General features: G+C 39.2%; 1 protein-coding gene across 1 annotated transcript; it reads left to right on the top strand.

Annotated features, from left to right (window-relative positions):
- The first annotated feature begins 409 nt into the window (after positions 1-409).
- Positions 410-16,580, top strand: LOC113035075 (lutropin-choriogonadotropic hormone receptor). The gene is made up of 11 exons (XM_026190347.2): positions 410-1,176; positions 1,506-1,577; positions 4,498-4,572; positions 4,823-4,897; positions 9,545-9,619; positions 9,904-9,981; positions 10,169-10,237; positions 10,572-10,646; positions 12,321-12,509; positions 12,674-12,727; positions 14,298-16,580. The coding sequence occupies exons 1-11, from the start codon at positions 1,007-1,009 to the stop codon at positions 15,445-15,447; spliced, it is 2,082 nt and encodes a 693-aa protein (XP_026046132.1). The 5' UTR covers positions 410-1,006; the 3' UTR covers positions 15,448-16,580.
- The last annotated feature ends 1,170 nt before the right edge of the window (positions 16,581-17,750 follow it).

The following is a 17,750-nucleotide window of genomic DNA, read 5'->3' as shown; positions in this document are numbered from 1 at the left end:
ACTAACTTCTCGTTCACCCTCATATTTAAAAATACAAAAAAAAGCTATGAAATACAAGTTCATCACTTTGAATAAATTTCCAGTGTTATATCTACTTTATTTATCGAGAAATAACAAGGTGCCTTACCTGGACATGAAATTGCGTGTCAGTCAGTTTTATGAAGTCTGCACTGTGATCACATATGGATTAATTTGATTTATAATCGTCTGTGGTATCATACTGAGGAAAAACTGCAAGAACTGAGTCTTTGTGTTTAAAGAGGACAGCGTAGAACATGCTGCATGCTCCATTTCCACATTCATCATTCAAAATTCTATTAGTTTTTCCTTCCCACTGTCGCCAAATGCTCGCTCAAAGGGGGTCGTTTGATTGTGGGGGTTTCTCTGTATAATTGTACGGTCTTCACCTTTAGATGACTGCTCCTGTTATTGTATAAATGCAGATTTCTAATGTTGCAGGGGTCCAGTGGGTGTGTGTGCCTGTGTGACTGAGTGAAAAAGAGAGAGAAATCTTTTAATAATATTTTGAGTGAACACAATTTTTTTTAATTTTTAAAAGGAAGACGGAGATAAAGAAACCTTTACATTAGCCTGGCTCACAACAGAAAACCCAAACGTCATCGTCCCCGCGCTGTTATAAACGGATTAGTTCGACATGAGTGGCAGCGTGACTTCACCGCATCACTTTTAATGCTAACATTTGTCAGAGCTTTTACGATCCCCCACCCACTAAACGTCACATCCCTGTGGCTGGGGCTGTTAAACACAGTTTCTCCTGTGCTTCACTTTGTTGGCTCTTCCACGCGGACAGTAAGTCGCAATTAAAAGCGCACCTGAAGTGAGCAGTGGATCCTGAAGCTCGCTAAAAGCGCACATTATTTAGCCTTTCTTCCCTTTGTACCAGCATGAAAGTGTGCAGCGCGGTGTTTGAGCTTCAGCTGTGAGAAAATTCAGCAGAGTTTATACATATTGCTTAAATCCCGTTGTGAGTAGCCCGGTGTCACACATGGCTCTCCGGGCGGTCTGGCTCCTGTTCGCGCTGTCCTGTGTCCTGAATGCGCGCTCCTGCTGCGCTTATACCTGTCCGGCCATCTGCCGGTGCACCGCCGACTCGTTTCAGTGCAGCAAAGAGACTCAGCTGGCCTCCCGCACAGGACCAACATCCGTGCTTCGACTGTAAGTAACCCAACTTTATGCTCTAGCGTCCACGCGAGTCTAAAATCACTGTAATCCACCTGCAGAGGGTCTGTGGCGTTTCATGTGACCCCACCAGTGCCATTATACTACTTTATTAACTTTTTTCCTCTTTTTTTGAGACTTATTGGCTCTGACCTCTCACTTACTTGAATATATTCTCTTTACTGTTACTGTAATATTTCTCCAAGGACTTGTTTATAATGGGTGTAATTTTGAAGGATAACCTAAAGAGACAGTTTTGTGTTTTCTCATTTTCTTTTATACTTAGCCATATAAAATGTGGATTTAACTGCCAATGACTTTTGCAGAAGGCTCACTCATCTGCCCTTGAAAAGAGTTCCCTCTCATGCCTTCAAGGAGTTGATCAACATTACAATAATGTAAGTTTTTTTCCCCTCTCATACAGAGGTATTATAGGTGGGCAAATTTATGTACTTTACTTAGTGAAGGACTAGAGCAGTATTAGTTCTACAGGACAATTACATCCATCGCTTTTTTCTTTTTCGTTTTACTTCAAAATTACTCAAATGCTTTTTGCTTGGAAATAAAGATAGAATAATTATGATGTGTTTAATCCTTTGATCATTTCTTTATCAGGTAATCAACAGATGTTGTCATGTTTACCGGGTTAATGGAGGGTAATTTGGAAAAAATTAACATCTTTTTGTTATTTCCTAATATAACTGCTTCACTTTGATCTGTTGTTGTTGAGTTTACTACATGTACCAAACTCATTTAAAAAATCAGCACAAGTAATTACATTCAATTTTCCCATGTAAGTTTTTTCTACATAAATACAATGTAAAATGTGTAATGTATCATTTATTTATAACATTTATTGGAGTATGATCAAATGAAAGTTTACACCAAGCACATTTTCCTTAGAGATTAAATATTTGAATAAATAAACCTTTGATTTTATATGTTTCAGTTACAATTTACTCAAAATCATTGCCTCATGTTTATTGAGAGTGAAAACTTTTGAGGGAAGAAATCAGTCTTTTCAGCAACCTCTAAACTAAAGGGTTCATTCACCACATGCTCATGTCATGTGGTCCCATGCGTATTATCCTAATGTCCTGTTTTCATCAAAGGTAGATGCTTTAGAGTAGTACAAAACAGATCCCAGTTTAGTGCAAAAGAACCATGCATCTCTTGTTCATGTCAAAGTGCATCCATCTACTATTATGCTGTAAAAATTGAATCTGAATGGGAGGAAAAACCCTTTGATGTATAAAAACAACATAAGAGCAAAAAGTACAGTTTGTATACACAAAGACGAGAGTTTTTTAACATGATCTGTAGAGACAAATCAAAGATAGCTGCTTGGCCAGCGTAAATGTAGACATGTTCTGGCGCTGGTAAAATGTAAAATAAAAATACCCAAAGGAAATACATTTCCAAGCAACATTTATTTCAGCAATAAATCATGTAAACTTCCCAGACAGAACAAATCAAATATTCTACTAATATCCCAGCTATAACTTGAAACCTACCTGACCAAAAGTGAAAACAAATGGCACTACAAGTATAGTCACACCCTAGTTCAGAAACACTGCAATCACTTCACCTGTGTGCCATGCACTGAAGTGGCACAAACAAACACAAAAAACAATTAAAGAAGAAATCGTTTACATCTAAAAGCCTGCACACCTGGGGGGGACTTACAAAAACAAAACTACAACTAAATTTAAAAAGAAGGAGAGCTGGAGACAGTCGATAACAGCTTTAAAACAGAAAAAAGTTATCAATTTGAAAAAAAATAATGCAACATGTAATAAAAACAGTGTAAAATAAAGTGGTAAAACGTCAACTATACCTACGACACGATCAGTTTCCTCATGCACAGTAGATCCAGATCTGTATAAATTCAACCATAAAAAGTTGCACCTACAACGCTAAATAATCCAGCTCTAGAAAAAACAACCAAAATCTCTTACCACAAATCATACCCACTCACACCAGAGGGAGTTCATCCACAGGTGATAGCACAGGGTGCCCAGAAATATAAGGGGGGGGTAATGAAATTTGCCAACAACAAAACAAAACAGTACACAACTAACCAAAGAAGTTTTTTATTCTAAAAAAAAGAACAGCAGGTTCTAACGGGTATACTTACCTTTTCTCCAGAAGAATATTTGTTTGCTGACTGAAAAAGCTCATATATACCACCTTTACTGGTACGATCTGTCAAAGATACTCAAATGTTTATTAAAAATCATTTAACTGGGTTTAACTTGCTTTTTCCTAAAGCTGTGCATATAGGTGGGTATAGAAGAATAGAGGTTCTGATGTCTGCTACAGATGTGGGAATTTATTTCCCATCAGTCGGGGCTCAACTTGATCATATTTACAGCTAGACACTCAGTCTTAAAACCGTAGCATTATCCCGAGTTGTTCACAGACTGAGCTTTATTATTTATTTCACAACAGTCTGATGAGTAAGTAAAAAACATTTTTAGCTGCTAATGAGAGTGCTCAGTGGGTGAGCCGGCTGGTGTTGAGGGCGTTTGACTTTGCTCTGCTGCTCAGGGACAAGCCTTATCGGTCTCAGATACATAAAGTACTCGCATGTGATAGGTTCATGTTCAGTTTAACCTCCATCGCAAAATACTGTAGTCTTCAGTGATAAAATAAATTTGAGACTGAACGAAGTTAGTCGTAAAAGCTGTCAAAACCCGTGTCAAGGTGGAATGACACGAGGACCTGCTCGTCCTTTGTCACCGATGACGCATCCTTGAAATCACAGCACCACTTCATGTAGATGATCATGCGCAGAGGCCTTTTTTCCAGAGCTGTAAGCAGTAATTACAACACTATACATAATGCAATCAGGAGAGGGGATAAAAGAAAACAAATAATATGCGGTACAGATGGAGTCCTTTAATTGTTTCTCGACTAGAAATGGAAGCCGAGCGACGTTATTTTAAGAAAAGCGCAGGCTGATTACAGTAGGGCCGCAGAGTAAAACGATGATTGCAAAAGGAAGATGGAGAGCGTCTCGTAAAAAGAAGTCAGCCATCAGAAAACAAAGTGTTCAAGGACAAATCGGGAAGACTTGTTGACTTTGTTTGTCTCGGAACGCTTTTGTTTTGTCCTGCTTTTTAAAGATCTTCACTTAGTCTTCCTGGCCTAGATGCATCACTGATGTATTTCTGAAGCTCTTGGTGGTACCTCTGTTTTGCCATCAATCATCTCTGTCCCATTTCTAACGCAACAAGCACTTGTGTCACTTTGCATAACTAAAAATATTGTTAATATGTCGATGGATGTAGAGCCTTTCTTGTGTGTGCGCTACAGTGAGATCTCCCAGAGCGACTGCATCACACATATACAGACACACGCCTTCCTCTCCCTCTACAGCCTGGCACAAATGTAAGTCACACTTTACACTCCACCACATGTCCCATTCAAACACGATGAAAGCAATTACTCATTTGAGCAGCTGGTAAATGATTTGCATTTCCTTTAGGTTTCACGGGATTAGTCTGTCATTATAAAGCGACGTGTTTAATCCTTGACTTTTTGAGCAGCTGACGTATGAATGAGGGGTTTTTTTTTTTCCATGCTTGTTTGTTGACAGCCACTGACAAGAAAATTGTGATTACTGATATGTTTCCTGTAGCTCAGTGCAGAATATCAACAGCCTGAGATTTATTGAAAAAGGCGCCTTCACTGACCTGCCCAAGCTGGAATATTTGTAAGTCGCTTGATTTTTATGTGCACATTTCATATAAACTTAGCAGGTGGTTAAATATGAACCAGACATGGGATTCATATCATTGCTGAGTTTACCTGTTAAAGTCTGTGCCTGTTTGTGTTGCAGCAAGTGATGCTCCCTCACTGTGTAATACCATAAATGCACAATTAGCAAATGGCTTAATGCTGCAAAATAGGAAGAGAGCCAATGAGATACTATAATGTTACATAAATGTTATTGATAAAAACAATTGTGATTTAGTGAGCAGAGCAACTCACAAAGAGGCAGCAGAATAATGATGTGTAGCTCTTACTTATTTCATGTTGAAAGTGATACACAAATGTTACCAAGCCTTAAATAGAAGTGACATGGGTGCTAGTTCAGGTGTGAGGACTGTTAAGATTAAGGAAGAGTGCAGTTATCAACAGTATAAATCAAATTAATGTGAATTCACAGATGACTGACTATGAAACCAACAACACCACAGATCCCATACCTAAGAATTTCATATGACTCTACAGTACTGTGAAAAAGTCTCATGCCAACCCTTTTCTTTATATTATGCTTCCAAGGAGCCAGACTGTCTTGTATTTTTTAAAGTAGTCTTGAGCAATAGTTCTACAATCATTCAAAATATTTTTTAACCAACAAAGTGATTCCCAAAGTGGCAGGCCTAAAAATATATCTATAGCCAATGAATGGTATTTGAAAGTCATGTCCTTACAAAATATGAAAAAATTCAGCAAAGCCCAGACAGAGGATCAGAGAAATGCATCTGATCCATCTACTATTCTCTCAAGCCTCATCAGAAATGGTATTAGTGAAGGAGTGGCTGTTGAGTCATTCATAAAGAAGGAGAAAAGGTTGAGATGTGCCAAATTATGCAAGAACTGGAATGAAAGTCATTTGCAACAGGTCTAATGGAGTGATGCATTCAAATTTGAAATTTCTGGTTCAGATTGTTGTCAGTATGTACATAAGAGGTCTGGAGAGAGATACAACAGCGAGTGTCTACAGCCATCTGTAAAACATGGTGGAGGCTCTGCCATGATTCTGGGCTTGCCAAAATTGATGGACTTATAAACACAGAAAAGTACGATCTGGAAAGCATTTGATTGGCAACAGCTTGATTTTTGAGCATGACGATAATCCCAAGCACACTGCCAATGCAGTAAAAGCATACCTGAACAGAGAAATACACAGTGGAACAGCATCAGTCAAGATTTGGCCTCCCCGGAGCCCGGACACCAACATGACTGAAGTAGTTTGGGATCACCTTGACAGAAAACAGAACAAAAGACAGCATCCAAAGGAGAGTTTTGAATGTCCTTTTTGAAGACTACTTAAAGAAATTACAAGAAGACAGTTCAGGGTTGAAGAATAAAGGTGGTCATACCCGATACTGACTTTCAAGCTCATTAGAACTGTGCAAACTCTGTTTTTTCCTTACATTCTGTATTTGTATGTTTGCACATGCCTCTACAATTCACTGCACCTAGAAAGAAAACGGGTGGCTCAAGACTTTGCATGGCACTGTACATTTTCTGGGTACTTTAATATAAACTTTATAGAAAGTTGAGACTATTGAATGTTGAATCCAATGACTTAATGGCCAGGCCTTTTTTTTGTTTTGATTTGGGGAGGGGCTGAACAGCTGCTGGTTAGATTAACACACTCATGTTTGCCTCACGATGACACTATGTTGTTCCTGTTGCAATTAGCAAAATCATAATGCCTAAATCCATGAGAAAATATCTAATAATGTTCCCTATTGACTGATCTGCACCTTCGTTGCATCCTAATTAGCACATGTTAGCCTCCAAACCAGCTTTGCTAAGATTCTGTACATGGTAAACATTGTACCTGCTAAGCATCCGGCTTGTTTGCATTGTGTATAAGCGCAGCCTTGCATACATGTAGGTAAACACCTACACACAGGTTGAAGGCTCAACCGAAGCAGAATCAACATTTGCACAACAAATAAGAAAAAAAATAATCCACTTGACCGACTGCAGACTCCTACAGAAGCACATTCACATTCACTCCTACAGGATCACAGAACAAACTAAAATAGGTTGCACAAAAAAAACAATATGTTGCGTTAACGCTGAAAATAATTCTACTGTAGACCAATTTAAAAAGTTGTGTTTCAAGGAAGGCAGGAAGAAAAGTTTGATCTTTGTTCAGTCCCGATGACTTCCAAGCAGCAGTCAAATGATTGTTTTGTTTGTCATGGTGGGTGACCAGGCTTCTGAGACATAATCCAAATATTACTGTCCGAACAGGCAACTGCAAGTCCTGTGTAAGTACTGGCAGGTTGATAAACACAGGACTGAATTTGTATCCAGGGGCCCGTTCTTCGTACCTCGCTAAGTAGGTTAGCCGGATTAGATTGTTGACGATTTTGCGTGATCCTGGATCGTTCGGTTCCCCGAAGCTCATCCGGGACTTGCTGTCATAGCAACAGAGCCGTAAGCGTAAACCTGCTCGGGAGCAGGTTTACTTTATGTAAACAGGATTAGATCGCGGCCACGCAGGTATGTCCGCTTCATTTATACGAAAGCAACAGCGATATTCCACCACTGTTTCACCATAAATAAATATTATCAATGTAACTAAAGACAATGCAGCACCTGATCCATTTATTGATTTCACACAGATACATACAGGTCATTTCCTAAAAAAGGGAAATGTACTATTAACATTCTATTACATGTATGTGATTATTACAGATGTAATTCATATTTCAGAGTAGTAATTGTAAATTACTTCGTGTAATCAAGATGAGAGACCACGGCTATAAAAGCGAAGGTGGATTTGGGAAGTCTGTCGCAGCCATGTCCTGTCCGTTTACGCGAGCAGCCCATTGCGGAAGGTGCAAGATTGATAAGGAGAGTCCTCAGAATTCAGCGTATATTGTGGGATAGACAGGATCCTTTAGCTCAGCGCGACAGTGTGCTCATAGAGAGATATCGATTTTCCCGTGAGGGTATTATTTACTTAACCAACTTGTTGACGAGGGGGTGCAGGACCACCACCTGTCTTTTTTTCCTCTGCCCTTTTCTTGGTTGCTGTTATGAACAAACTAACAGAGTATTACAGGCCAGTATTACCTTGCCAAGAGACGCAAAGCAATCTAAGAGATAAATATTACCATTCTGTAGAATACTCCTGTATTCCACTTTTACTTGTTCCCATGTTCTTGTGGGTCCTGTTGTGGCTCTAATGTGAAAGGGGATATAATATAACATATTATAATATAATATAATGCCATATGATATTGGACAATATAGTGTCATATGATAGATCTACCCTACCGCCTACTGGTGTTGGCCAGAGGGGCCGATGGCGCGATATGGCAGCCTGGCTACAACCGTAGCTGCCTCCACCAGTGTGTGAATGTGGGAGTGAATGAATAGTGGTATCGTAAAGCGCTTTGGGTGCCTTGGAAAGCGCTATATAAATCCAATCCATTATTATTATTATTATTAAATTACCTACGAGTTTGATTTGTCAGCAACTTTCTGCCAGCCCTCTCTCCTTGCTTTTGCAGCCTTTGCAGTGTTCTCTTGCGTTTTAATTAAACTCTGAAACTCCTGAAATCCCTCACTCAAGAGTTCTTGCTCTGCTGCCGGAAAATACCGAGCACGCCCCTTCGACATTTTCGCCGACCAATCAGCAGGTTGCCGATCAATGTTTCTACTATCGATGCGTAGCCCCTTTTACGACGCCCAGTGATGTCACATTCCTGCGTCCAGCTGTAGTAATCGTCAACAGCAGGTGTGTTCGGGGAACCGGATTAGCGAGCTCACGGTTAGCGCGATGATTTGATCTTGGATGTGTCATTTGATCTTGGATGTAGTAAGCGACGTACGAAGAACGGGCCCCAGATCAGACTATTTACTGTGACAGGAAAATATTGTTATTCACAAGGCAGCACAGGATATAGAATATAAAGCTTTTCTAGCAGTATAGTGGGAAACTACACAAGCTTTGTTTGTAAATTTCAATTTATTGAGGCTATAAGCTAGGGGAGGTTGGGAGGGTAGAAAATGTTGCTGCTGTCAGTGAGAAACAGAATTATGGCTAAGAGGTGAACAAGACACTAAAATCCACTATTGACTAGGGAAGAAAATAATAGATTTGCAAAATTCAGTTTTGAGTCTTTCACTTCAACTTCTTCAATTTTATGAAATTGAAAAAGTTGCAAATACTTCTCTTTGTAAGTCTGAACATAATACAGCTGCACTGATATTAGAGCATTTGTCTATATTGTTCATACATCCCTACTTTGTAATTTTGGGTTTTTTATGATTGTGACACTTTCTTGTTACCTACAAACCACCATTATACTTGTGTTTTTTTAATCTTGAAGCTCTCATGACCTCTATTATGCTTTGCTATTACTATTCTATCCAATATAAGGTCACTGTGGAGATATTTTTCATTTATTTGGCATTCACTGCCGCAAATTAAATGCAAGGAAACTTGTCAAAGGTCATGGACAGAAAGTGATGTTTTCTAGAAGAGTCTTCTGAAATGTTGCAACTCTTCCTCCCTCCCACCCTGTCTTTTTTTTTTTTTTTTGCTTTGAAGATTTCCTCTTATCTGCTCACGATCATCTGTCTCTGCTGTTTGCCATCACAGGAGCATCTCTAACACGGGCATTGCACACTTCCCAGACTTCACAACCATCTCTTCCCTGTCGCCAAATATTATCCTGTAAGTAATCCTGTTTAAAGAAATTGTGTGTTTCCAAACTGGATTAGCGTCTTTCTGCATGCTGCAAAACCGCAGGTGCTTCACGTCATTAGCTCTGTTTGTTCTGTTTTACTTTTATTCCGTCGATATCGCGATGCCACCAACCCTGTAACAAATCCTTCAACTCTGTCACACTTCATCATACTGCTCTCTTTTTTCTTCTTCTTCTACGAATATACATATTTTTTTTCTAACTGATAATTAAACCCAACAGCCTGAGTGAGCGTTATCTTCTCTGTGTGCAGAGACATGGCAGACAACATGGAGATTGACATCATTCCTGCCAATTCCTTCCAGGGTATCACAGAGGAGTATGTTGACATGTGAGTAAGGGAACTAAAGTCCTTTTTTTCCCCCACATCAAAGCTAAAAGGAACTATTTGTTACTATTCTCTAGGAATGTTTCTTGATGCATATTTATAAGTCTCTGAAATTTCATGTTCATTTATCTGACCTTGGTGATTGGTGCTTCTGACAGCTAAATAAATTCAAACGTTGTGTCCTTGACAGGAACCTGGTTAGAAATGGCTTCAAGGAAATAAAATCGCACGCATTCAATGGGACAAAGCTCAACACGCTGTAAGCATTTTGATCATCAGTATTTAAACAAACAAAAACACCTGAGCTTGACAGTACGCTGTTGGGGAGTGCAACGTTTAGATTGAGGCCTTTCCTTTCCCCCAATCATGAAAACTGAATGTACCAGTGAACAAACACAATGTAAGACTAAACAAAGATTACATTCCTTTGTTTTCTTTGTCCCAGTAATGCTGAATGTTGTTGTTGATGAGATATGCGCAGGCACCCTTTTTATAAACCCAATGCTCATCACTGTCAGTGTGAAGCTGAGCAAACAAAAAGTTTTGTTTCGCTCAGTGTTGTGTGCATTATACTGTTTCTTTGTCTTTTGTAGAGTTTTGAGAGACAACTGGTATCTCCGTAACATTCAAGAAGATGCCTTTGAAGGAGCCACAGGTCCAACTGTTCTGTAAGTAATTTGAGTTCATGAAACTCCCCACAAGTGGATTGGTAGTGACAGTTCCACACAAAATTATCTCCATAGACTGCAGCTCATCTCAGCCTGAAAGTGTCTTTCAGTGCATTGTTTTGATGTCTTGTTTTAATATATCAATTCAGCTTTATTTATATGGTGCCCAATCACAACAATAGTCGCTTTATATGGTTGGGTAAAGACCCTACTGTACTTTAATAGAAAGAAAACTCCAAGAATCAGACAACCCCCTATTAGCAAGCACTTGGTGACAGTGGGAAGGAAAAACTCCTTGTTAACAGGAAGAAAGCTTCAGCAGAACCAGGCTCAGGGAGGGGCAGTCAACTGTTTCAGATGTTTGGGGTAAGCCCAGGAAGACAAAAGACAGGGTCACTTGATCCAGTCCTTTCTATATGAAAACTTTAAGCCTAATCTTGAAAGCAGAGGGGGCGTCTGTCTCCCAAATCCAAACTGGGAGATGGTTTCACAGAAGAGGGCCCTGAAAGCTGAAGGCTCTGCCTCCCATTCTAGCAGTCAGGGAGAAGCGCTCTGTTCGAGTGACATAGTGCTATGACATCTTTAAAAATAAATCACAATATTAATATCACCACTTTTACTTTATTTTCAGTCATTTTTTTCTTTTTTTTAAGACATGATTAAGCAGAGAAGTAGCAATTTAGCATGCAATCCATTTATGTTTAATGTTGCTATTCATCATTACATGGCTGAATTGATGTATTTTATACACTGTTTTGCAGTTTAAGCTGCAAGTTGCAACTGGATGTACAGCAATCATGTGCAAAGAAGTCCCCTCTCCCTGTGAAAAATACTGAAATTGCATAAAAACCTCAAAAATTGCACTTGAGTTAGTGTATTTACTTTTCAATGCTGTGTTCAATCAACAGAATTAAAGAGAGTTAAAGTGATTATATTTCAGCTAGGTCACAAAGCGAGATTGATATTCATAACAGTGCTTATTTTATTGTATAAACATTAGGGTAGTGACAGTCTGTCTGTGTAAACAACCAACAAGGCAGGCAGGACTGCTGAATACTGATTAGCAAGCAAATAGCTCAATCTGCGGTGCATGCAGCTTGCAAGGTCTCTGATTGCAACCAACTCTGTGGTTGATGTTTTAAAAAAAAAAAAGAACTTTCTTTTGAGTAATTTTTGGATCTTTTGGGTTCTATAGATGTAATAAATATTTGGGTAAAGGTAATGCAGTCAAATGAATGACGGGAAGGAGATCCTGAATGTCTTTTTGCTAAAGATAAAAATGTATTCAGACAGTAATTGCAACCTCTATTCTCATAAAGTTGCTTTCTCGTGAAAGCGCATCTCTTCAGAGGCAGCATGATTTACTCGTTGGCTGATAAATATGAAAATGAATTAGGGCTTTGTTGCCACAGTCTCCAGAACTCTGTGAACACCTGTCGATGATTCAGTGAATTTGCCAGAAAGCATGTCTTCCACTGTCTACATCAACAAACGGCTTCTCTTGGATCGAGTTGCTTTGTAGCCCTCGGCAGAGTTTAAATGACCCATGAAAGACAACGAGACAGACGAAAGCTTTTCTAGTGCCTGCAAGTAGTTCAATGAATTTTAATCATAGTTGTTTTACTAATCATCGTTGAAATGTATGTCTGCATTCTCTCCGTGTTTGCCTTTCAGGGATGTTTCCTCCACGGCTCTGAGGTCTCTCCCCCCTAATGGATTGAGGCAGGTTAAATTTCTGAAAGCCAGCCATGCCTATGCTCTAAAGAGCCTCCCTCCACTGGAAAGTCTAGCTGAACTGCTGGAAGCGGAGCTCACGTACCCGAGCCACTGCTGCGCCTTCCACACATGGCGGCGGAAACAAAGGTAACCGACAGATGCTCCCAGAGATTCAACAAATCCATTCACATCTGCATAAACAGTCGAAAGCTCTGTCCAGTGAATACAGATCATCAGTAGGTGGATCATTTGCACTTGAGCTTGTTGATATTTTGAGGGGTTTAACCATTTTATTCCTTTCTCTTCTTTAGGGAAAGTGCCTTAAAGAACTTGACCAAGTTTTGTGATCTGATGAATACAGAAATGTAAGTTTTTCCCTAGTCACTTAGAAAGTCTCCATTTTGTGTCTTAAACCTTGATCTTACTGGTTGCTACACATTTTGTATGTGAAGATGCTCCCTTAATATGCCAGGAGCCCAATTAAGCCAGTGTGCTTTATTTTTTTAAAAAACAGTCCAAGTCTGGGAAGAAGAACAACAGCAACAGCTTGCTTCTGTTCTCCCAGAAATGTCCCAATTATACAGTTGGTGGTCAGAGGTTTACAGGCACTCATGGGTGAATACAGCATAGAATAAAATAGAAAAATAGCCCTTTGTCATTGTACAACAAAATTTTGGTTTTTTTTTTGTTCTTTTTGTTTTTAGAATCGAATATGATGGTTGTTTTGGACTTTTTATTTCTTTCAACCGTTCCTTTTCCAAGGTTAAATGATTCTACAGCATACATATTTAATGACTTAAAAATAATAATAATTTGGTGCACAAGTTTGAGCATTTGAGAAAATCCAAAATAAATTAAAAAGGGTCAAAAGTACACACACACACACCACACACACACACCACACACACACACACACACACACACACACCTTTAAACAAGTGTTGCCGATTGTAAAACAATGTCTTTTAACCTGACGAGGCTAATTAACTTATTGTTAGTAATCATGATCGACTCCAACTGGTCATTTTTCTTTGCCAGCATAAAAATAATTTGACAGCACTCTATAGATTGACCAATACTGAGAACAAGTTATTCAGATGGATCACTGTTTTGCCAAAGTCTGGAAGAAAATCCAAAATGTCACCCTCAAATGAAAGGATGTTCAGAAACAACTCAGAAACCAACAAGGCTCAGGCCGACCATGAACTTGAACCTCCGGAAACAGTGGAAAAACACTGGAAAACCAGTGTCACTCTCCACAATCAAGCAAGTTTCACATCACCACAAACACAAAGTGTGTCGAACAAGACAAAATCAGCACTTTCAAGGTTGGCTGAAATTTGTAGCCAAATGCCTTCTAGACAGGTTTGTAATCAGATGGGACTATCTGTCCACAATGACAAGACGTATGTTTGAGTACTAAAGGTGAAGGTTTCAAACCTAAGAACACCGCAGTAACTGTCAAACATGGTGATGGTAGCATCACACTCTGGAGCCATTCAGCATCCCTTCAAATCAACAGCTAGATGGTTGAAACATGGACAGAATTGGGTATCCCAACAGGACAACAATCCCAAACACACATCAAAACAGGTTTTTGAATCGATAAAACAGGCTAACGATACATTTCTGAAATGGCATTCCCAAAGCCCTGACCACAGCCCTATTGAAAATATGTGGACTATGCTTAAAAGACAGACAGCTATTATTTCGGGTGTATGTATATACACTCTGGGTGGATTAGAGGAAATCCTAAATAGATTCAAACCTGTCATTAAAGATGTATGCTGTTCAATCATTCCACTCTGGAATCACCATGATATTCACACCCACGATGAGTGTATGTAAACTTCTGATCCCAACTGTACCACGCGTACTGTCTCTACTGTCTGTTATTCTAGGATTTTGATGCTAATTTTAACGTGTATTCTTCAGAGATCCGACTGCTGATGACACGAGTCTTATCAATGGCATCAACTTTCAGTATCAAGACCTGGAATTTGACTGTCTTAGCAACCCTTTTGTCAAATGCTCCCCAAAGCCAGATGCTTTTAATCCTTGCGAGGACCTACTGGGCTTTTCCTTCCTGCGCTGTCTCACCTGGATCATTACGGTTTTCGCTGTGGCCGGTAACCTGGCTGTTTTGGTCATCCTGCTAATTGGCCACCATAAGCTCACAGTCTCCAGATTTCTCATGTGTAATCTGGCCTTCGCCGACCTGTGCATGGGGCTTTATCTCATCCTAATTGCCTTCATGGACTACCATTCCCGTCATGAGTACTACAATCACGCCACAGACTGGCAGACCGGTCCTGGATGTGGCATAGCAGGGTTTCTGACTGTGTTTGCCAGCGAGCTATCGGTATACACGTTGACTGTGATTAGTCTTGAACGATGGCATACCATTACCAATGCCATGCATGTCAACAAGAGGCTGCGCATGCATCATGTCACAGCCATAATGGTAGGAGGCTGGGCTTTCTCTCTGCTGGTTGCCCTGCTCCCTCTTGTGGGGGTCAGTAGTTACAGCAAAGTGAGCATCTGTCTGCCCATGGATATCAACACACTCGGCGCTCAGGTTTATGTGGTGGCTGTGCTCATTCTCAATGTTGTTGCTTTCCTGGTGGTTTGTTACTGTTACATATGCATGTATCTCAGTGTTCACAACCCAGAGCACTCCACCCGGCGTGGAGACACCAAGATTGCCAAGCGCATGGCTGTGCTCATTTTCACTGACTTTCTCTGCATGGCACCGATCTCTTTCTTCGCCATCTCTGCAGCCCTGCATATGCCCCTCATAACTGTGTCTCACTCGAAAATCCTGCTCATTCTCTTCTATCCTATCAACTCCCTCTGCAATCCTTTCTTGTACACCATCTTCACACAAGCTTTCAGGAAAGACGTGCGTCTGCTGCTGAGTCGCTGTGGCTGCTGCAATTCCCACGCTGACTTCTACAGGTCACAGACTCTGGGTTCACACCTGACTTGTACCCAGAAAATGTCCAAAAGAGAACCTCACTCACTCGGCTTTTATGCCTATCACATCAAGATGAAGGGCTGCTTTCTAAATAAGGGAACCACATGACCAACCACATACACAACTGCGTAATGCACTGAAAGGCAACATCTGCCGCCTTACTAAAAATGTAGCATTTCTTCATAATGTAGATCTCATGAAAAGATTGTCAGTTGTGTGCATGGCAAGCGTCAGATCAAATTTGATCGTGTTTAGTTTGCAAACTAAAAACTGCATCAGACAAACGTAACAGGTGCCGCATCCTTCATTTCTGCAAATGTATTATGGTACATTAAAGAAGACAGATGGAGCACGGATGGCAAAATAAGCTAATTTATTTTTATTAAAGCTACTCTATATTTAATTATATTAAAAATGAAAAATATTTATTGTTTGCTTTCTATAAGACTGAGGTTTCAAGTTATTAGAAAGTAATTAAATGAAGACTGATTTTGTCAGAGATGAGTTTTGGTGCCACCTTTTGGTTTGTTGTACTCAGGACAGATTTGGATTGGAAAGTTAAAAGACTGCACACATGCAGGAGCAACTCAGTTGAACCTAGAGCCAAGACCAAATAAATGGTACTTATATTTAACCTCCTAAGACCCGAACTCTTCCACTGCATACATTTTTAATTTCTCTGATATTTGGGCATATTGGGACCCGATGAATGTAAAAACAAAAGAATTACCAGATTTTTCTTTTAACCTTATTTTTGTTTTTAAGAAAAGAGCCAAATATGAGGATATTCGTTTAAAACTTCGATAGAACAGTAGCAGTATAATGTCCTCGTAAGTGGATATCAGGCCCCTGTAGAGCAAAATTCAGTAATTTGGTCTAAATAACCCAAAATGTGATGTCCACACGCCAGGTCCTAGGAGGTTAATACGTAAAATTATTTTACAATTGTTTAAATCATGTGTGCTTTTCTAAAATCTTTTTCATTTTTTCTTGATTTAGCAACAACTGTTAGGCCTACTAGTCAAGAATATTAAATGTCAGATCACCTTTTCTGTTCATGTTTTAAGAAAACTTGAATGTTTCTTAATCTGGCTTTTATGACTGAATCAATCAATGGTACACAAATGTGTTTTTGTTATAATCATTGCAAACTTTCCTGTATATTTTTTCCACTTTGTATTTCTTTCTGATATTTTACATGATTTAAAAAGGAAAGAAAATAAATAAATACTGGACTTGTCTTTTTTTAACCACTACTGTGAATTTTAACCACTTCATGTTAGATTGTAAGAGTATGGGCTTTGTAATATATGCCTATGAGCAATCTTTTCTCTGAGTCTGAAAAAAAAAACAAAAAAAAAAAACAAAAAAAAACAAAAAAAAAAAAAAAAACACAGGTCTTCCAAAATTCTGTTTCCTCATCTTGTTGTACATAATCTGTTGTTAATTTAAAAAAATACAATTGCTTAAAAAAAATAAAATAAAATAATAATAATAATAACTAGAAAGTGCATTTTCTGAAGAAACTGCAGTGTGAATGCTTGAATCTGAATGTATGCACTGAAATGAATTAATTACTGAATTTAAGTTAAAAATCTTGAATGAGATAAAAAAAAAAAAACCCGAATTTAACCTGAAAACAAAAGTGCTGAACTGCTAAAAGCTGAAGGTTACACAGAAGAAGAAGTTGGAAAAAAGTTGAAAATGTTTTAATTGTAAATTAGAAAACCCTAAGAAATGAGAAGAGAACATTTAGAGTCAGAAAACATCTGAATGAATATTAAAAGTTCATATTCTTTGAATCACTGAATGACTCAAATGTGATCCCTCCGCTTGGATCCACACAGTTTAAAAAATTTAAAAGTCTGAGCTTTGAAAGACACGGTGTTGGAAAGAGAACAATAATGGCGACAATTTGAGGGTAAAATGATGGCTGTAACACTGTGGACACAGCAGCAGTTGAAAGAGAAGTGCTTAAGATGAATCTTGGTACAGTGGCAGGCAGAGCTCGTTAAGCAGGCAGGTGTGAGCCTGGTTGCTATAGTGACCGCACCCAATGGCTCCATACACACGTACACAGACATGCGCCTCACTTTTGCTGCTTAAAATGAACAGAAAAGTCAGGCCGAAACAAATCGTTCCCAAATGAAAAGTATAGGTCGTATTGACGAAATTCTTTCACCGTGAGCGGCAGCAATGTCTAGTCTACCTAATTCTCAGTTTTCATGCCTGTGGAGTTTATTATATGGACGTGGTGACAGTGTAAAAACACCATGCTCTTCTGATTTTCAAACCAACCTTCTGAGCCGTTTTAACATTAGAGTCTATGGAAGAGTTGGAGGGAGGAGGCTGTGCATTGGTGACATTTACGAAAGAACCATAACACCTAGGACAATAGTAAACACATTGGA

Source organism: Astatotilapia calliptera, chromosome 13, assembly GCF_964374335.1.
Source record: "Astatotilapia calliptera chromosome 13, fAstCal68.1, whole genome shotgun sequence".
Lineage (NCBI taxonomy): Eukaryota > Metazoa > Chordata > Actinopteri > Cichliformes > Cichlidae > Astatotilapia > Astatotilapia calliptera.
The sequence above is the reverse complement of the archived record's forward strand: the minus strand, read 5'-3'. Positions and strand labels throughout refer to the sequence as shown.